General features: G+C 33.3%; 1 protein-coding gene across 3 annotated transcripts; it reads left to right on the plus strand.

Moving 5' to 3' along the window:
- Positions 1 to 5616: 5616 nt before the first annotated feature.
- Positions 5617 to 22402, plus strand: LOC110102804 (putative disease resistance protein RGA1). 3 transcript variants are annotated; one of them, XM_028693358.1, is made up of 3 exons: positions 5617 to 7102; positions 9694 to 9955; positions 20989 to 22402. In XM_028693358.1, the coding sequence occupies exon 3, from the start codon at positions 21026 to 21028 to the stop codon at positions 22274 to 22276; it is 1251 nt and encodes a 416-aa protein (XP_028549191.1). In that variant the 5' UTR covers positions 5617 to 7102; positions 9694 to 9955; positions 20989 to 21025; the 3' UTR covers positions 22277 to 22402. The 3 variants fall into 3 exon arrangements, with proteins under 3 accessions (XP_028549191.1, XP_028549190.1, XP_020686947.2); XM_028693357.1 differs by having other exon boundaries at positions 9741 to 9955; positions 18786 to 22402; XM_020831288.2 differs by having other exon boundaries at positions 9741 to 9955.

Consider the following 22402-nt stretch of genomic DNA (forward strand, 5'->3'; position numbering starts at 1 on the left):
TTTTTATTTGCCGTGATTTTTCCCCTTCAGACTTGCAAATTACATTAACTCCCTTCGGTCTATGATCACCGCTCGTGATTCTCCCTCATCTAGGTTACTAGGTAACTTGTTTTAAGTATTAAATGCTTGGGCATCGCAGTTTTCTTCCCTTTATAGTCGTCAATGCAGTCCCATCTCCCTCTTCCTCTAACCAAAAATCACCTTGTCACTTTTGAAATTTATTTTCAAAATTTGACTAAATTGGTGTTCACAAACATAAAAGCATGCAATCAACTCCCGTCACTAGGTCAGTTGCCTGAACTTAGAAAACTTGATATTGATGGTGCAACTAAAGTGAAGAAAATTAGGCCGGAATTTTTTTGTTGTGGCGTCAATTCAACTAGGATTGCTTTCCCCAAACTTGAACGTCTAAACATATCATCTTTTCCTGAATTGGAAGAATGGTCCTTTGTCACACAAGTTGAGCAAACTATATCTTCAGGACTCGAGTTTCTTCCATGTTTACATACATTAGAAATCAATATATGCTCCTTGCTGAAACAACTACCAAAAGGTCTAGAGTACTCTACTATGAAGTTTCTAAAGATATTTGGTTGTAGAAACCTGGAATCAATTGATAATCTCCCTGGTGAAATTGAGGACTTAAGATTACTTTTCTGTGCAAAATTGAAAAAAGTCTGTTGCGCCCCTATGTTAAAGAGACTCGAAGTTTTAGAATGTATAGAGTTGTCTTGCATGAAGAAGTTTAATTCATTGCAAAAATTATCTTTCGATGATATTGGTAAGGATAGTGATCCAGAGTGGCTATTGAAGCTCTACGACAACGGGGATTGCAAAATGATTCTAATAATGACTTCCAAGTTTCGATGTCATGCAATGAGAAGATTTTTCGAGAATGTTTAGAAGGAGGTTCTTATTGGGACCTAATTCAACACATTCCACGAGTAGATATCAGATGTTGGGGATATTATATTCGATATAGTAAACAACCCTATGTTTACTCCACAAATTTTTAATTAATTCAGATGTTGATGCTTTGTTAAGGATTATTAAGTTGTTGTGGTGTTGTTTGTATTACTGTGAGTGAGCTATATTTGTGTCATATTATTTACTATTTGTATGTTTTTCTTAATTTGTGTGGAGCCATCCTTCTTAATTCACAATTGGATTGCTTCTGTTTTTGTTTTATGTTATTGATTTAATGTGATTATATAAAAGAAGAAGTTATATGTGTGCTTTTTCAAGGAACAATAAAGTGTATTTGTATTATGTATTATGCGTCTCTTTCTACTCTTCGATCTTTATGTTCAGCATAGAATTTAAGGGAACAAATCCAACTGCTTAAGATTTTTTTTTTAGTTTCTTTAATTTGAAAATTTTTTGTCTTTCAATTTTTAGTTTATTTTTTAAAATAATGTTTTAATTCAAAGTATAATTTTGAATGAATTTAAAAATTATATATATTTGTATAATAAAATGATCTTAAAAAATTAATAATCTTTTAAAAAATACTTTAAAAGTAAAAATTTTTAATAAAAATTTTAAACTAAGAAGAAATTTTTTAATAGATATTATTTAATTTTAGAAGATGATTTGCTTAAATTATTAAAATCTTATAATCATATTCTTTAATATAATTAAATATTATTAAATTTAAATTTATTTGAATATCATTAAAATTATTAATTTTGAAATATCAATTTCCTTACACTTATGTTTTTTTTAAATACATTCAAATATATACCTTTTGATAAAAACATTTTAAAAAACTATTTATTAAAAAATAAATTTATTTTTTTTTATGTAGGGAATGAGTTGATCATGCCAATCTTGTTTTCTTTAATTATTTTATTTTATTTTCTTACCAGTTTAGTTTAATTTTGTTGTTCTATTGAAAAAATCAATTGGAAATTGAGACTTGAAATTATTTCAAAAGATCTCAAGTGAAGAGTTGAAAAAGAGGCATGAGAGACTAATTGTCATTAAAAAAATTAACAGAAAAATAGAAAGAGAACATGAATGGTGGATCATATATCTCAAATGATTTACTTACAGATATGAAAATAGGATGAAATGAAGCTTCTAATTGTATCTATAAAGAAAAATACAAGCAAACAACTTTCAGATTAGGTAATGTGGGCAATGGAGTAATGTAAGAACTTGAAAAATATATGCATGCTATTTTGCAAAATAAATGTTACTGAAAATATTTGCAAAATATGTTAGGATGATAGCAACTTAGCACACAAAAAATATATATGAGAGTTAAATTCAAAATAATTCAAAAGGTATGACAAGGCTAGTTGAAAACTATGCTAAAGCTAAGCCAAAGGTATAACACTATAATTAGTCTTACACAAAATTCAGACTAAAGAGTGTTATTTCTATAATTTTAAATTTATGAAATAATATGTTCAAAGACATCTTAGATGAAGATAAAGTAATATATAAGATAAACCGGCGGTGATTTAAACACATGACAAAATCAAGTTATGCAAAAATAGAACAATTAAAGACTTTGAAAGAAATAGTGGAGATAAATTGATTTATGTGATGAGTTTCAACGAGTTTTTGAATTTTTGAATTTTGAGAAATACATATATCTTTGGTGATGTGATCCGATGCACTTAAGTCCATAATTCATAATTGGCAGTTTCAAATTTTGAGTTAAATGCTCACAATCATACCTTTAGTTCATTGATTTGATGTCAGTTACAATTCCGATTGAAATTTTGTTGCTATAGAGAAAACTAGACCTTGTTTTTTAGGCTTTCAATCAGCCAACCTCTCGTGCAAGCTTAAGTAGGTTTCTTTTTTTGTGTCTAAAGTTATGTTGGTGACCACACTATAGGACTTTTTTATTTGTAAATTTTTTTTGGAGGTTTGCAAACTTTTTTTTTTTTTGTAATATTATGACCAAATATGAATATTAGTATATATGACACAATTCTAAGGAATTGTTAGTTAAACGTGAAAATTAAAATAATGTAAAAATAGAAAATATTCATCTTATTTGTGAAGATATCATAATGAACTCTCAATTGAAACATGTTTCTTATGGTATTATGAATATTGAAAATGACGGTAATTTTTTACTTGCCTCTCATAAAATATAGGACATGAAATATCATATCAATTCAATAGATGATAAACTAACATTAGACTCGTGAAATTGTTGAAAAACTATAACAATATCCTAATAGGAATGGGAATAGCTGGAGGCTCTGAAATAATACACTTACAAGCATATGTATCAAAGCTAAGCAGCCTAAGCACAAAATTAGGAGGGTCTAAAAGCCTTGATTTCATAGATCCACCAAGAATTTGTACCAAAATTTATGTGCAAATATGAGCTAAAGAAAGTGAAGCAACAACATCCACGAGTTGTGATGGACTTGAGAGAACAAGCAAAGAGCTTTTAGGATAGGTTTTAGTACCTTGGTTTTTCATCATGATGTTTTTGCTCATAAATGCAGACCTATTTCAACAATTTTGCAAGGCAGTTTGCCATATTACATAATTTTGGGCGATATAGTCTCTCTGAAAGTTGTCATTTTTTTAAACTTTTGATTGGAAGAAAGGCTTCGTCTTGGGATAGTTTTCTTAAACAACTTTCTATTTCAAAATTTTCTAATTCAAATAATTTTTGTACGAAAAAGATGTTTTTGAAAGTAATAAGAAAGTTGTCCCAAATAAAACTAAATCATGCCGGTGTTTAATTTCTAGATTTTTGATATTACACTTGGTTGTTATTTATGTAAAGATTTTAAATAGAGATCGTGATATTTAATATTATTATATGCTAGAAACTTTATGGTTATAGAATATATGTTTAGTATATTGATTTTGTCCGAAAATCTAGTATACATAAATAGAAGTTGTAAGAGGAGAATTTTTACATGAAAATTTTGTAAAGGAGGAAAACAATAGGGTCATGTCTAATTGCAATAATCCACTTATTCTTATTAATACAAGGATTTATGTTTTTTCATAATTGAAGATGTGATAATACACTAATGTCTTAAGGATTAAAGAAATGGTGGGGGGTCCATAAACGAATAGTTAAAAATTAATATTGGTGTTGAATATTAGTAGTTAATCAAACATATTTGAATGAGAAAAGTTAGGAGATGGTGATGGTGATTCCCAATGGTAGTCCTCAGCTGTAATAGTTAGAAATATTCAATAGAGCTTCTCAGTTCTCTTAGCTTCTAAGCATACTTCAGGCAGAAAATAAATGATTCTTTAGTTCAATAAGTAGTTCTGACTAGTTCTATACCTCTGTTTAAAATTGCGCAATGAGAGGCACGCCTTGAGGCGCGCCTTTGCGCAATTTCTCCCAAAAACGCCTCATAACCTACACAATTCTGGGCTTTCAAGAGGCGTACGCCTCACTGGGGCTGAGGCGCGCCTCAGAGGCGCAATTGCGCAACTCCTTGTGAGGCGTACGCCTCTCTGGGTAGGGTCCACTCACTTAAAATGAGCTCTTTTTCTCTCCTTTCACCCGTATCCTTCAGCACACCCGACGTTTCTCCCTCCCGCACGCTCCAGGTCGCGACTCCGAGTTCCCGCACGCCGTCGGCCTTGCTTTCCCGCCGCTCCTCCCGCGCGCCGCCTCTCTCCGGCGAAGTGGAAACTTCCGGCCACCCTCTAGAGTACTCCACATTGGATTTTTAGGTATTTTTATTAAGTTAGGGATATATTTGCAAGTTTAGAGAAACTAGGGTTTAAGTTTTTTTTTTTTTTTTTTTTTTTGAGTGTATTTGATTTTTGCTTTAGGAGACATGTTAGAGGTAAAAAAAGACGAATACTCATTGCGGAGGGACCCTTCTTGGAAGTATAGTGTACAAGTTGACATTGGCGGCGGAGAGAAGAGCTATGTATATTTGAAATGTAATTTTTGCGATAAAGTGTGAAGGGAAGGTGTTACCCGCATGAAGGAACATCTATCATGCTCGCATTATTTTGGGAGTTTTGTTAAACTAATATTTTGTGATTTTGTACTTCTGGACATGATTTATTGCATCTACTTTCTTATTTTCCACTATTGCTATTATTTTCCTGCTAAAACCCTTAATTTTTCATTTATGCAATTCTGTGTTCGTGAGGTTTATGCCTCAGACCGCCTCAAGGCTTACGCCTCGCCTCACGGACGAAAACCGCCTCGAGGCGCAGTTACGCAATTTTAAACCTTGTTCTATACATAAGTGAATTGATCAAATCGAGCAATATATTTCGATTTCTAAAACCATAAGTAAATTATTATTTAATAGAGTTCTTTATAGGTGGAAACGTGATCAGCGATACCTTGAATCTGTAAGTAAATCATTTGGGATATAAGATCGACCAACCAAATCCTCTTTATGTTTTTTTTTAATGACAATTAGGTTTCGTTTGGGACATCTTTCTTACTACTTCTTAAAGAAGTTTTTTAGTTAAAAAAAAAATTAAACTAAAAATTTCAATTAAAAATTTAATAAAACTTAAAAATAGCCTTAAGTTATTCCCTTTAATTCTACTCTGAACATATCGAAGAGTATAACAAAAAACACATAATGCATAATGCATAATGCATAATGCAAGCACTCTTTATTATTCCTTAAAATAGCTTATAAATAAATAACTTCTTATGTAATAATCACATTAAACCAGTAACATAAAGCAGAAGCAGATGCAATCCAATCGTGAAGAAGGATGGTCTCACAAAAATTAAGCAAATATACAAATAATAAGTACTATGGCATAATATATAGCTCACGGTTATACAAAGAAGCACACACTCACTATAATACAAATAACGTACACCACAATAACTTAATAATACTTAACAAACCTCAAACATCTGAATTAATCAAAGATTTGTTTCATAAACATAAGGTTGCTTACTATATCAAAGATAATAAACAAAGTCATTGCTCCGACATAATACTTGTGGACTGTGTTGAATTAGATCCCAATAAGAATCTCCTTTTAAGCTTTCTCGAAAAACCTCCATCCTGCACCTCAAGTAAAGATGAATGTCATCATTAGAATCATTTTGCAACCCCCGTTGTCGCAGAAGCTTCAATAGCCACTATGGAAGACTACCCTTATTGATACTATGAAAAGTTAACATTTGCAATGAATCAAGCTTCTCCATGTAAGCCAAAGCTTCACACTTTTGAACTGAAAGCCCCTTTAATGTAGGGGGACAACAGACCTTTTCCAAAATTTTACATTCATGAAATTGTAGGTTTTCAATTTTAGCAGGGAGATTATCAACTGATTTCAGGCTCCTAGCACGTCCTATCCAGTGAGACTTTATACGAGAGTACTTTAAACCTTCTAGTAGCTGTTTCAACAATAGACAATACCAGATTGTATGTTTCTATAAACATGTAAGCCTTGCATTTTGCTCAACTTGAGTGCCAAAAGACCATTCTTCCAACTCAGGAAAACTCCAGATAAAAAGTTATTAAACCAATTTGGCGTAGATTAATGTTTAATTTTGTCAAATTAATATGGTCAAACCAAATTGAACCTAATTCAACTCCAATTGAGTCAAATTGAGTTGACTAGAATGTTACCCAAACCAGCCTAATTAGTGTTAGAATATGTACAATTTATTTTCTAATGAAATTGAATAAGTTCCTAAATCAAGAAATGCAATCAACGGCTCCAATTTGGTCAACAGCCCAGTTCTGTCAGTCGCCAGGTGATACAGTCGCATGAGTTGGCAGGATGCAGCGGGTAGTTGCTTGATTAGTGTATGGAAGAAGGCAGGGATTGAGAGATATATCGCTTCCATCTCGTTCGGCCCGTCTCATAAAAACCGAAGACTACAACCCTCACGCCGGAGCATTCGAGACGGGGCTCTCTTTGGCTTCTTCAGTTCGCTGGTCCCAGTGCCAAAAAGAAAGACTCGGCCTCTTACCCTGTTTGCGCGACCTCAGCCAGGCATAAGCTCACGAGCTCTTGTCTCTGCCGATTTTTCCCTGCTCGGTCCAGCCAGAGAAGCTGAAGCTCCCTTCTCTTCGTCCCCTCGACGATTGTATCCGGACTTATTTTTAGGTCCGGTGTCCGGCCCATTCCATCTCTACTGCAGCAATCTCTCGATCACCAGGTATGAATTTAACTTTTAATTTCACTATTTAAATCATATCTTGACATAATTATGAACGGATTCTCTTATCCGAGCATTTCCATTTACCGAAGTTATGCTCGTATTATGCATTGGGTCCATCATTTTGCAAAGAAACATGTTCACCAGCTGTATCTATATATCCACATTTCTTTGTATGCATTCCTGTGAATAAAAATCCTAATACAAATTACTGAGTGTGGGTGATAGTAATATCTCCTAAATCACGTTATTGTGTCACAATTATACATTATCATATATGGGAAATCATATCTATGTTGAAGATGTTACCATGGGTAGACTTACAGCCTTCAAACTCGCATGTACCATGTTCTGTATACTAATTAATATCTATGGCATTGCATATCATGTAGTAACCTTTAGCTATATTCATCGTTTAAGAAAGTTATATATGTATATGGTGAAGGGATTATCCAAAAGATTTAAACAAAGAAATAAAAGAAAAGGTCATAGGAGCTATGATTGTAATAGTAGCAAAGAGCTTGTTATTATTTTCTGCTCTTTCACAAAACTGAAGTAGTCGAGAATAAAGCATGCTTGTGAGTAGCTTTTATGGTAAATTGTATGGTGTTGAAGTGTGCATGGTAGTTCCTTGGTGTATCTGACTATTGTTGTATTGACAAGTTCCAAATAGATTGTGTTGTTGGTGATCTTAATCAAACTATGTGGATAGAGTTTTTTTTTTTTATGATTATATGTGATTGGGTAGCATGATTCTTATGCTGGTTTACTTCATGTACTTTTGCAAGCGTCAGGTACCAATTAGTGAAATGCCCAACGAATAACTATCTATGACTTTCTTTCTTTTTTTTATTGCAAAATTTTTTTTTTGTAAAATTTCCCAATCAACTGTCGACGGTATTTAGTTAAGTGTAAATATATGATTTAAAATAAAAATATTTAAGCTAGGGGTGTCAATATTGGACATGACCCGAAAACCCGACCCGAAAATTTCGGATTTGGGTTGACCCGAACCTGAAACGGGTCAAGTTCGGGTTCAACAATTTGACCCGTTTCAAAAAGAGGAAATTTTTAAAGTAAGCATGATTAAAAATTTAATTATGTGATTAAGTATCGTTTTAAAAAAATTTAAAACTAGGCAAAATCGCCCTTTAAACGGGCGACTTCGTGCTGACTCAGCAAATCAGATGCCAGCTCAACAAATTAATGCTGTAACAAGTTGCCCGTTAAATGGGCGACTTGCTACAGTAACAAACAGTAAAATATATTTTTAAAATTGAGCTGCCTTCCTCTTCCGTTTCTTTGATGTTGATTAGCGTTGAAAGTCTCTGCCGCTAATAGCCTAATAGAATCCATAAATGGAACCTGGAGGCGGAGCAGTACATATTTTTTTGGTTTTAGGAGTTTTTTGATAGTGGATTGAGAAAATGTCTCAACTAGTTATGTTTTTGCTTTTTTTTTTGGTTACCATGGAGGTGTTAGCTTTAAGTTTAGGGATTTGAGCTAGGTTTTGTAGGAACCTAGGAAATTCATGTAGGAAAGGAAGAAGAAGACGGGAGAAAATAGATTTTTTTTTATAAGTTTTTGAAGTGTTTGCTTCTATAAAGAATCTCAACGCCCGGTCCCGTTTCAAGGATTTGGACTGTTCGGAAAGCTGTGGGGAGGGAAGATAGAGCTCTAATAATCATTTGTTGAGCCATTTTTTGAAATAATCTAATTTAAAAAAAAAAATTATATTCTATTGTTTGTTACTGTAGCAAGTCGCCCGTTTAACCGGCGACTTGCTACAGTATCAATTAGATGACCTGGCAACCATGTGCTGAGTCAGCACTAAATCGCCCGTTAAATTGGCGACTTTGCCTAATTTTAAATTTTTTTTTAACATTACTTAATCACATAATTAAATTTTTAATCATGCTTACTTTAAAAATTTCCCCTTTCAAAAATTGGGTCGGGTTCGGGTTGACCTGTTGACCCAAAATTGACCTGTTTTGACTCGAAAATCCGTTTTTGACCCAACAACCCAAGATTGACCCATTTCTTACCCGTTTTGACCGGAAAGCGGAGATTGACCTAATTTTTGGACTCGAAAACTAGCAATTTTTTGTCCGTCCCAGGTCATTCGGGTCGGGTCGGGTTGAGTCGGACCCGAAGCGGGTTGGGTTCGAGTTCGGAAAACCGACCTGTTTACAAAAACGGGTCTGGTTCGGGGTGACTCGAATAGTGCCGGGTCAGTTTCGGGTTTGACCCGAACCTGATCTGTGATTTGAAATTGACACTCCTACTTGAAGAATTTTCTGTTCACTTGCTTTATAAATTTGATGCATCATATGTCATATTAAGAATTTAGCATAAAGATTAGAACTTACGAAAATTTCATTGCTCATTTTGCTGCATGCATATTATGAACTTGATATCATAATTGTGGGCTTCGATAAAATTAATATTAAGTATATTTATCGATTGATTCTATAAAATTCTACTCATAACAACGCAACTTCATGACTACATACATGTAAATGCGGATGTTAAGTTATTAATTGTTTTATATTTACAAGCTAATTAGGAATTGTGTTGGATGTTATGTCTAGAGCTTCATTGCTAGCCTCCATAGACACTCTTGTGCTCCACCGTGCAGGCGATAAAACAGCTCTTTTGGAGCAAAGGTTTGGCTGAAACAAGTTAAGGAGAAGGTTTACTGATATCAGTTGAGACGATGGACTTAAAAGTGGAAATGTAGTGATCCATGCTACTGCCATAACACCATCTCCTGTCCTCTTATGGAAATTGAAACTAATACATAAGGGAGAGTTATGGGCGTTGTACCAAGTCAACAAAGAAGCTTGAAGAAAGGTAAATATTAATTATTGTAAAGTTGGTTGCATATTCATTGGCTCTTTCGTTTAAATAATTACTGCTCTAACCACTATTTCTCTTTTGTTTGCTTGTATAATTTGCGAGGAATGGTGGTAACAATTTAGATGCTAAAGCGAAAAGATTGCGCCGTTTGCAGCAGGATTTCGGCAGGATTTCAGGCGAATTTCACGGATCCGCCGGGTGCAAAGTTTGTACGCGAGATTTTTTTGTTTTATTATTCTGAGGTTAACACCGGAAATCATCAGAAACTTGCTCTAGCGTAGGAAGTTTTCGAAAGCTTAGAGAGTCATAGATCTTATAAGACCTTTATGTACTTTTATGCTCTTCCAACCATAGTGCCTTATAGAAATGCTCTTTTTATTATTTATAAGCCGAACCCATCGTTTGCATGTTGGCACTCTCGCTAGTACTAGGAGCGTTATAGATAAGATTATTACAACTTAATTCACATCCTAAAATAAGTTGCAAATATATGAGACTTGAAATATTTAAGGGTTATTTGATTAATAGTTTTAATCATGCTTCAATAGTTATAAATTCATGTAAATTAAAATTTACTTTCAAATAGTAAATAGAATATACATCTGTAATTAATTAATCCATAAATTTATGGTACATAATCAAATTAATGTATAGATTAAATATAAGATTTGAAATAAAACAATATTAAAGATAAATCAATCTGAAGATGTGATTAATTAAAAAAAAATACAATGTTGATGAAAATCTGATTAAATAAAATTCAATTTTGTCATATATAGTTGAACTCAAAATTAAATTTCATTAAGTCCGAATAATAATGCTTACACTATAATTAAATAATAAAATTGCATTTAAATCCGAATTGTGAGAGAAATCAAATTAAAATTAAAACTTAAGCATGAAATCAACCCAGGGCTAATAGAAGTAAATAAGTTTGAATAAAATATAACTAAATTAATTTAATTATATTAAAATCACTTTTTGAATTAAGTTTTCAAGAAAATTAAGTGCAGTTAAAAATTAATATTAGGAATAATTCAAAAAGAATAGGAGAAAGAGAAAACATTAAGAAAAGACTAATAAAAGGATAATTGAATAATTTATAACCTGAACATTAGAAAATTCATAAAAAAAAATCTAATTTAATTAATATAGTTTAATTCCACAGGGAGTAGAGAATTTGCAACAACTTAATTATCTAAATAGCTTTGTGGTGGCCAACAATTACTCTAGCAGCAAATTAAAATAGTTTCTTTTAAATGGATAAGAACACTTAATATCTGCAACTTAGAGAAAGCTCAAAGTGGAACCATAATTCTCAAAGAACTACCTTATATTTCTATTGTTATGTTGTAATTCTCCATGGACCGCTCCATTCTGACTTCCAAGTGAGGAACAAGTTCTAGTAATAGAAGAGTTATTCAATGATATGATACATCCACAACGCCTGAAAAAATTTAATATATGTGACTTGTTTGGTCGTCGTTTCACTAATTGGATGATTTTTTCATCTTTTGAAATTTGTGTTTCAAATTTGACTAAATTAGAATTCAAAGCGTTAAAATCATGCACTCAGCTCCTCCCTTAAGCTAGTTGCCTAAACTTAAAGAGCTTAAGATTTGATCTATGATTAAAGTAAGAAAATTAGGCTGAAACTTCTTGTTGGTGGCATCAATTTGATAAACTTGATTGTTTTCCGTAATCTTGATATATTTTATATCAACAAAATGGATGAGTTAGAAAATCGGTCTTTTGGTGCACAAGTTGAGAAAAATTGCATTTTCAAAGCTTAAGTTGCTATCATGTTTATAGAAATTATACATCACTGGTTGCCTCTTGCTGATATAGCTATCAAAAGGTCTAAAATACTAAGTTATGAAATCACTCTGTATAAAAGCACGGAGCCTGAGATCAGTGAACAATCTGCCTACTGAAATTAAGGAACTAAGTATATATGGTTGCTCAAATTTGGAAAATGTCTATTATCCTCCTATGTTAAAGAAGCTCATTATCATTTTCTACAAAGCCTTGTCTTCCGTGGAGAAGCTTGTTTAATTGCATAAATTGTATTTCCATGATTCTTATGAGAATTTAGTTTAGGTGCTTATTATAAGAATTAAGGTAATACAATTCCTGCACTGAATCAAAGTTTTTGATAGAAAACAAGGCTCTATAGTGGTCAATAACAAGGTTCTTTAATGAATAAAGAGAACATACTTTTATCAAATTATTACAAATAAATATTCTCAGTTCCTCAATTTTAGTAAGAAGTTCGTTCATTGATATCAGACTCTTTGAACTTATTTCTAATGACTTCATTGGTAATTATTTTAGACCTTTTGGAAATTGTGTCAACAATGGACAACGACTGATGTCTAATATCTAGAAACATGGCATCAACTGAAGCCTTAGAGATGCATTTTTCTCTACTTCTGTATAAAAGACCACTCTATGTCAAATCATCCATTTTGTTGATATAAAGCATTTCAAGCTTTGGGAAAACAATCTTTGTTGTTAAATTGATACCAACAATAAGAAATTATAGGCGAATATTTTACACTTTAGTGGCAGCTCGAATATTAAGCTGTTTAAGTTGAGGTAATTGGCCTAAGTGTAAAAGCTGAGTCTATAACTTATCCCTTTGAATTCTAATTTAGTCAATAAAGGAACACAAAATTGAAAAGATGACAAAAACATCTACTTGGGTAAACGACGGCCAAAGAAGTCATATAAATTAATTTTTTTAGGCTTTGTGGAGATCTTCATATTTAACTGCACCTCTACTGCTAAATATTGTCCCTCAATTTGAATTGAGTGGTCCTTGGAGTAGCATAACTTCAAAGAAGAATGATAAGATAATTCATTGAGATATCCATTTTTAGCTTTCTCTAAGTCATAAATACCTAATTTTCTAATCTGTTTCAGAGAAATCAAGTCTACCAAATTGATGTAGTTGTTATTGTTGGCCAGCACAAAACCCTTCAAATAATTAAGCTTTTTTAGTTTCTCTATTTCTTGTGGTATGAAACTAATTGGTGTTCCAAATAGATCAAGGTGCCTTAGATTATATAATCTAGTAATTCCACTAGGAAGTTGTCTCAAATAAATGTATTCACGGATGTTCAAATATTGTAAGCATGTTAATTTCCCAATGAATTATAATATTTCCTTTATGTATTCATCAATCAAATTAAGATGCCTCAAATGCAATAGTTTTTCTATTAATTAAGCTTTTTTAGTTTCTTTATTTCTTGTGGTATGAAACTAATTGGTGTTCCAAATAGATCAAGGTGCCTTAGATTATAGAACCTAGTAATTCCACTAGGAAGTTGTCTCAAATAAATGTATTAACGGATGTTCAAATATTGTAAGCATGTTAATTTCCCAATGAATTATAGTATTTCCTTTATGTATTCATCAATCAAATTAAGATGCCTCAAATGCAATAGTTTTTCTATTAAGTCAAAAAGTACCTCATTTTCTTTATCGACAATATCCAACAAGGAGATGTAGAAGTTGCTTCAATCTTTCATCAATCAACTGCAAATCAAAATGTGAATGAGCAAGTTTCTCAAGGCTCCTGGGTATGCAACCGAATCGCACTTCTGCTGCTGCTTTTTTACCTACAATTGATAGGCAACAAATTAGGCCAAACATGTGGTTTTTCTATGAAGAAATGCTTTGATCCCCTTTGTTTGTTAAATTTTCCTGACATTTGGTATAGACAATAACTTTATATTAGCTCATTATATGCGATGTTGGGAGTTTTTAATGCAGTCAGGGGCATAAGATTTGGGTTGTTCAAAGAGAGTTTATGCTCAAAGGAGAGTAGATATTCTTACTAGACTTATATTCATTGAGAGAGTTTGAATTCTCCCCCTAAAAGTGATATTTGGAGAAGAAAAGCTATCTTTCAAAAAATGTTATGTCCATATAATTAAACATTTTTAGTGGTTGGATAATAGCATTTGTTCTCTTGTTGGTTTTGTGAGTAACCAATAAATATACTTTATGACTCAAGTCCATAATTCATAATTGGCCTTTTCAAATTTTGAGTTAAATGCTCACAATCATACCTTTAAGTCATTGAACTGAAGCTAGTTACAAGTTCGGATTTTTTTTTTTTTTTGTTATAGAGAAAGCAAAATAATCATTAAACAATTTATGTACGCTAGTACACAGGATTTTAGCAGGAAATCTAAAATCATAACTATGATTGCACACTTTTGCCCAGTTACAACTTTTGCTTTGTCATGTGAGATTGAAGAAGGAACATCATTGATGTTTACTACAAAAATTGATCACATAATGAGCTTACGAACATATTTACTCTTCCAAAGATCCATAAGTTCTAGGACATCAACCCTCTTCTCCTCCTGGAGGCTAAATGATTGAATGTCAATTGTGAAGCTTGATGAGGGCAGGCAGAATTTAGCCTCGACAATTTCATTGTTCACTTTTCCCTTAAATTTTATCCATATTCTCAATTTCTCTTCCAACACTTCTTCATGATCATATTTGGCATGTTTTCAACTTTGATGTGCGATTAGTGAAAGTCAATGTAACCAAATCAAAGATCTAGATCAATTATTGGTTAAAGGTGGTGTGCCAAACAAACAACCTATGGCAAATCCAAGATTATGGTGTTGAGGGACAAGTAATACGGCATTGTTTGTCCATTTCTAAGGAGCAAAAAACTCATATAAAACTTAATATTTGTATTACATCATACTACTTCACATAATGCAATAGAAAGAATATAGGAAAATCATTGGAGGGGCGGTCGCCATTCAAATCTGCCTCTGTTGATGACCTTGACTTATTTTTTTTCGCATATTCATATGGCTAGGATTTCTTCACCTTCTATATTTACATCTGAAGAAGATCTTGACAAGCTTCTAATTAACTCTGGATTTGATTGCATGATCGATTCTAATTTTGTATGCATCATATGTGAAAACCCCTCATTTTATTCATATATTTTAATGTTTTTTCATGCTACTGAGTTTTTTTTTTTTTTGCATCAGGAATGAGTTCATGAAATATCTTGCATTAATATATAAAATAACAGTAAAATAAACATATTATCTATAGAAAATGGTAATAAAAAGAAAATTATAACGCATTCTTTTAAAATATTGATAAAACCTACACTCATCCAACTACTCAATGCAACGTACCTTACAAACTTCTTGGGAAAAAGAGCAGAGGCTCTCAAAAGATTTCATTATGCTAGGAGATATAAATAGTCAGAACAAAAGGTGAACATTGTACTTGTCAGAATAGGTAAATATGGTAGAGGAAAACATTAAATCATTGCAACTAAGGCTTCATTTAAGACTGTTTTTTTACTGATTTTTAAAACAGCTTTCTAGCAAAAAAATAATTAATTTTTTACTAAAAAGCTATGTTAAGAAGTTGTAAGAAAGCTGTCTCAAACGAAACCTAAGTTATCCAATTTAGAATCTTAATGGTTGCATATCTCCATAGAGGAGCGCAGCAAGTTACCACCATGAGAAGCAATGGAGTGCAGCAAGCCATTTTTTATGAAATTAGCTGCTAAAAAATTATCATAACAACTAAAACTATTATAAAACATTAAATGTCACAAGTAATTTGTTTAGCATTTTATTAGTACACGTTGTAGTAATGTTTTTATTTTATTTTTTATTTTTACAAAAGATTTCCTGTCAACAATCAACTTATCATAAGCAAAAGAGTTCTACCAGTAATCCATAGGACGCATAAATTTTTCTGCCCAAATTGATTCCTTTCATTCAATGCAAAGGTAAATGAATGAAAAATTGGCAAGTTTTATGCTTGTAATGTTTTTTAACAAAAGATTTTCTGTCAATAATCAACTAATTATCAGCAAAAAATTCTAATAGTAATCCATAGGACGCATAAATTTTCCGACTCAAACTAACTCCTCTCTTTTTAAATCCCCCCACCCCACCCAAATCTCTACTATTTAGATAGAACCTTCACCACATCTCCTCTCTTGGACACCACTTCATGCATCTCTTGTCTCGCTGCCCTTGTCGACGACTCTATTTGGGCACACCTCTCATTCTTCTTTTCATGAAATCTCTATCGTGTCTCATCCTCTCAAAGCTCCTCTTTCACTATCTTTGTCCTCCGATCTTTGTTGTCCATCGACTACAGTCCTTAGACCACAGTCGCCCGACTATGGTTCATCCAACCTCCATCTTTTGACTACACCCCTCTGACCTCCGTCGTTCACTGACTACGGTCCTCAAACCACAATCGTCCAACTGTCGTACCTCCAACCATCGCCGCTCTACTATAATCCCTCTGGCTAACTTCGTCCGATTACGATCCTACCGACCAAACAAATTGGCAGCTCGCATTTCAACTTCAGCCATGTAATGTGCTATATATAATGTATATTTGCAACATTGAGCCAACACCTTCCCCCGAGGAAGGTATCATTTGTAATCAACAACAAACACTGGTGGAATCATTTTAACTGGGCATGGCCTGGTACTTTTCCCTTTTTTTTCAGAATTTTCAATGTAAAAATTCTAGTATCTCTTATAACTTTTGCATTCCTCTCTCTTGTATATTTGTGTACTGAATATTTCTACAAAGCTATGATATTAAACACTCCATATGTCTACTACCGCAAACAATTTAGGATGTAACAACACTTATTTCCTCGAATTTGTTTTACTAACCATCACATAGAAAGTTCTATATAGGTCTTTTTGTATGTATTATGTGTTTAGTAGAAATCTAAAAACCATTTTAGGTACGCAACAACTCGCTAATCTCTTTCTGTAATTGTCTTCTAGGGAATTCAGATATGATAAAATTGAATATCTGCCACATTTATTTAATATAGCTTTTGTTTATGTATTAATTAAGTTCACTCATTTGACAATGAAAATGAACGTCAATATTACATCAGACAAATTATAGTGTTCTTGGGTTGATTATAATGTACATGAATGACAACAATTTTGTTTATGTCAAACTTAGTCCCATTATATTTATATTATGTTGATGAATAAGGTGATCGCCAAACTCTATAGATTACAAGACACTTGCTCATTACCCATGTGTGTACCATATGACATAATGTTTCCGATTGTGGTTATGTTTTCGTTACTTTCTTATGTTCACATCTTAAGCTCATGCAATAATCAAATTTATATGAGTGACTCTGGTTGTTATGACAATCAATTATTTATTCATAAGTTAGGAATATTCAGAGCGGGGGGATATTGTATTCTTGATTTATCTCAGTCATTCACTCATAATTACTTGATTGCACTATAACCGTGAGATTGCTGCCATTTGCTGGTGTTCAGATTATCTTCCTTTTTCACTCTTATATGATAGCAATCTCACGGTTATAGTGCAATCAAATAATAATGAGTGAATATATATGCTCTGTAGTAAGCTAGATCAATGAAAAGACAATACTACTACTTTATCTATTTTGTTTTCAGAATTCTAATGTATGAGCATTTAATCAAAGCATAACGGCTGCTGTGATAGGGAGCAGGTGGAGTAGTCATGAGGGGCCCAAAAAAAAAGGACTTACAATAATCATTTCTAAAACCAAACAAATCATGCAATCATTAACAAGAAATAATCTGATTAAATATATCTAAATAATAAATTAAGCAAATTGAATTCTACTCTATATTTAAACTAAACTAATTCATAATCATATTCAAATAACCCCTAAAATCAAATTAATTTTATGTAAACATTTAAAATAATTACTAAAATAAAATCAATCAAAAAGTTAAATAAATTTAAGCCAAGGAAACACATTAAAATATAATAAAAAAGAGAAAATTATGTTTAAAATAATAAATTAACAAAGTAAGACTCAATTGAATTATTGAAACAATAATAAGCAAATGACTTGAGCATTAGAAAATTTATTAAAATTCAATAAAATTTTAAATAAAATTCTATCAGAACATAAAACTGTTATGAACAATAAACTAAATAAATATTTTTATAATACTCATTACCTTCACCTCCTAATTTAATAAAATTTACAAATAGGCCTAGGGAGTTATGAAATTAATTAATAAAAATAAAAATATAAAATAAATTTTTACTTGAAATCATAAAATCACAATGAATAATAAACTAAATAAATATTTTAGTTAACAACACATCATCACCTCCAAATTAAATAAATTCCTAATTGACTTGAAATTTAGAAAATTAATTAAAATCTTATAAAAATAAGAAAAAGAATTAAATTTCTATATACCCATAAAATCATAACAAACAATAGTCTATATAGATTGGAGTAATATTAAGTCAAAAAAAAAATAAAATTTTCTTAATAAGAATTTAAAAAGCTGAATATCCTTTTAGTTTTAAGAGAATCTATTTTGATGTAAGAATAAAACAAGATCATAAGATTATATCATTAAATTTTTTTTTTTAAGAAAGCACTACAGGAAAAATGCCAATTACCGGCGGTTCGAACCGGCGGTTTATGGACCTCCGGTATTACCGGCGGCGTTGCCGGCGGTCTAGCCGTCGGACGGTAACGACGGCTAAACCGGCGGCTTAGCTACGATAAACCGCCGGTAATAGCGACGGTATCTAAACCGACGGTAAATCGCCGGACATCAATATGAACCGGCGGTTTGGACCGCCGTTGTTAAGTGATTTTTTACCGGCGGTCCAGACCGCCGGAAAACCGCCGGTACAAGACCTAATACGACCTGCCCCGCTCCTCGCATTTCATTTTCACTCTTTCCTTCTCTCTCTCGGTCGCTTGCTCTGCTGACCCCAATACATACACCTCTGCATTTCATGATCCAAGTGAAGCTGAAGAATCTGTAAGCGAGAGGGTTGCAGCACTTACTAGAGAGATTGAAGAGATGAAAATGGTTCAATCTAAAGAGATTGAAGAAATGAGGAAGGTTCAGAATGAAATGCAAGCAGAGTTGCAATCCTACAGAGCTGGAAAATAGAGGAAGAAGGACCAACAGGAGCAACCATCTGCAGACAGTGAGGATACAGATGATGATTAGATGTTTATTATGTTTGATGATTGTATTAATTAGAACTTGTGAACTTCTGAACTTGTGATTGTAACATTATCATGAACTTACTTGTGAGCTTGTCATTGTAATCTTATGATGAACTTTTTGTTGTATTTATATTTCCTGGTTCTGATGAATATAGCGGCGTGTTGCCCAACATATCTTGCTTTTTCTGCAGATTTAGACTTTAGGGTGAACATCCCTCAAATAGAGGAGATGCTGTCAATTTTTTTTTGCAGGTGCTACAGGTTTCCGGCGGCTTCCCGGCGGTTTAGCCGTCGGAAACGACGATACCGGACGGCTAAATACAGGCCGTCGGTAATGGAATTAAATCGCCGGTAATGTACCGGCGGTTACCAACTTCCGCCGGCGGTTTTACGGTGAATACCCGGCGGTTTACACCGTCGGTAAGACCGACGGCTCTAACCGTCGGCGGTCGCCGGTAAATTACCGACGGTCACAATACCGGCGGCTTAACCGCCGGCTAACCGCCGGGGGAAAATCCGATCGTTACCGGCGGTATACGCCGCCGGAAAACCGCCGCATACATAAACTGCCGGTAAAAAACTGTCGGAAAGTTTTTCCTACGCCATTTTTTCCGGCGGCGTAAAAACCGCCGGTAAGTTTAAAAACCGCCGGTAAATCTAGATTAACCGCCGGAAATAACCGCCGGTTTTCAGCGTTTTTCCTGTAGTGAAGGCTGTGTTATTTCTCTTTTAGTTATATTTCTTTCCATTGGGATATGTGGGAGAGGAGCTCATGATATTGCTTTAATTAGCATATAGACATATCAAATCTTGTTCTTTTTATATTAAAGATAATGAACATCACCCCCATTCTACTAATCAATTAGGCAAAGTGAAATCCTATTATCATTCATGTTATATATATATATGTAAGATATTAATCTTAAAGTAAAGTAAATATTAAGATTTTGAACCTTTTATAACCAAAAAAATTGATATTCCTATGGTGGGTGAGGTGACTACTTTGGCCGAGTCCTTTTGCTAGAAGCTGTAAAGTACCTATGAAAAATCTATGTAGAAAAATATAAGCATACAATATTATATATTACTTGTTGTTAGGTATGATAGAAAAAATAATTCAAAAATAAAATATGAATAACACTTGATAAATCTTAATTCGAAACAAAACATAAGAGCAAATAAACAATTTAAAAATAAAATAAAATAAACGAATGTTGTTTGGCAATAATTAAAGCGGGAAAAAGACCTCCAACCTCTCTGAGAATCCTAAATCAGCTCTAAAGCTTGGAAAGAGAGCTATGGCCACAAAGCTCAAGGAGCATATATTCTGCCAGATAAAAAATCTTGACATGCAACACAGTCACAAACCTCGTTGTCAGAAGTTGCTTTGATTTTTTTTGGATTTATTTATAAATATCCTCTGCTTTATAAAAACTTTGAAATTAAATTTCTTCTTTCATCTGGATTACAACTGACATATTATTATATCATTTATCTTTGAAATATCTATCCTCTTATGAATTTAGCGTGTGATACTTTGATTAATTTCTTGTATCAGTAATATTATATCATTTATAGTTTGAAAAAAATTTGGGATCACAATATGCTGATCACACCTTGCTCGAAACAAGGCTTGTAGAATAGGATGGACTCATTTCTTGAACCTGGCTTGTAAAATACGCTGGATCCAGTTCTTGCTACTGGCTTGTAGAAGACGCTAGAGTAATTCATTGATTCTTACTTGCAGAATCCGGCAGAAACGAATCTAAAAACTTGCGTTATTAAAAGAAATAGTTATACGATCATGATGTTGCAAGGAAGGTCCTTCTTTCAACTTTTTAAAATTCGTTGGAATACTTGCATAGCTCAAATTTCTTTCTAATTCTTTGATAAGAAAGGCACAACTACATACTTGTTGTCCGCAGTTGCTTTGATTCCCTGCTGAACTTGCTTATAAATATTCTCTTGCTCTTCTCTCCATCTCCATCACTAGGTAACATCCTGCGAACTGTTCTCGATTCTTCTTCAAAATGGCAATGATCTTGGACGCTTTTATGAGCAAATTCTCTGCTTTGCTCGCTGATTTTGTATATGAAGAGGTGATCATGCAGCTGGGTGTGAAGGACGAGCTTCACAAGCTACGTCAACGGATGAGGAGCATCCAATGCCTGCTGAAAGATGCTGAAAAGAAAAAGTTTGATGAGTCAACCATCGAACTCTGGCTCTCTGAGCTTAAGGATGTGATGTATGATGTCGAGGATATAATTGACCTCTGCAGAATTGAGGGCGCTCAGCTGATCACTGATCAAAATCCCAAATCTAAAACTTCTTTGGTATGTTGTGATTTTTCATCTGCCTTCTCCTGTTTCACTAGTGTTCCTTTGCGTCATGAGATTGGAAATAGAATTAAGGATATTAATGCTAGACTCAACCAAATATATGAAGATAGAAAACATTATAAACTAGAGAAATCCACAATATCAAAAACCCCACAAATTAGTTTACTTGATTCTCGCCAAACTTCTTCCATGGTTGATCCTTTTGTTGTCGGAAGAGAGGTCGAGGTTGCAGCAAATAGTTTGGTTGATCATTTGCTTGGGGACATGGTTGATGAAAAATGCCGCCTTTTTGCTATTACCGGCATGGGCGGGGTGGGGAAGACAACTCTGGCTCAAAAAATTTTTAACCATCCGAAAATTCAAACCTATTTCAATGTAACGGTGTGGGTTTGTGTTTCACAGACTTATTTAGAAACTGAGTTATTGAAGCAAGTGATAAGAGGGGCAAAGGGGAACTATGGGGATTCTAATACTAAAGAAGAGTTGCAACGCATTCTTAGAGATTCTGTTACATCAATTCAGAGCCTTTTTCTTGTTTTAGATGATGTGTGGGAATCTGACGTGTGGATTAATTTGTTTAGAGTTCCATTCTACAACTCTAACAGGAGTGTCAGAGTCTTAATCACCACTAGAGATGAAAATATTGTGAACAAGATGCAGGTAGCTTACATTCATTCTGTGACGTATCTATCTGAAGAGAGCAGTTGGGATATGCTTCGTAGGAGGCTTTTCTCAGAGGAACAAGAGGAGCTAGCAAATGGCTTGAAGGAGATAGGATTAATGATAGTAAACAAATGTAAAGGCCTTCCTCTTGCAATCAAAGTCATTGCTGGTGTTCTTTTGAGTAAACCGCGAAATAAGAAAGCGTGGAAAAATTTTCTCAACCTAATGCATGGTTCATTTACAACCTTCCTGGGGAGCTTAGTGGTGCTTTGTACCTAAGTTTTGAAGATCTACCTTCACATCTGAAGCAATGTTTTCTATACTTCTCTTTATATCGTGAGGATGCCCAATTAGATCCCCATGAGTTTGCTCAGCTTTGGGTGGCTGAAGGATTCATAACAAAGC

This window comes from Dendrobium catenatum, unplaced genomic scaffold, assembly GCF_001605985.2.
Source record: "Dendrobium catenatum unplaced genomic scaffold, ASM160598v2 fragScaff_scaffold_264, whole genome shotgun sequence".
Lineage (NCBI taxonomy): Eukaryota > Viridiplantae > Streptophyta > Magnoliopsida > Asparagales > Orchidaceae > Dendrobium > Dendrobium catenatum.

What these genes read in the sequence shown, in the direction of transcription:
- LOC110102804 (XM_028693358.1), top strand. Translation starts at nt 21,026, where the DNA reads ATGGCAATGATCTTGGACGCTTTTATGAGCAAATTCTCTGCTTTGCTC.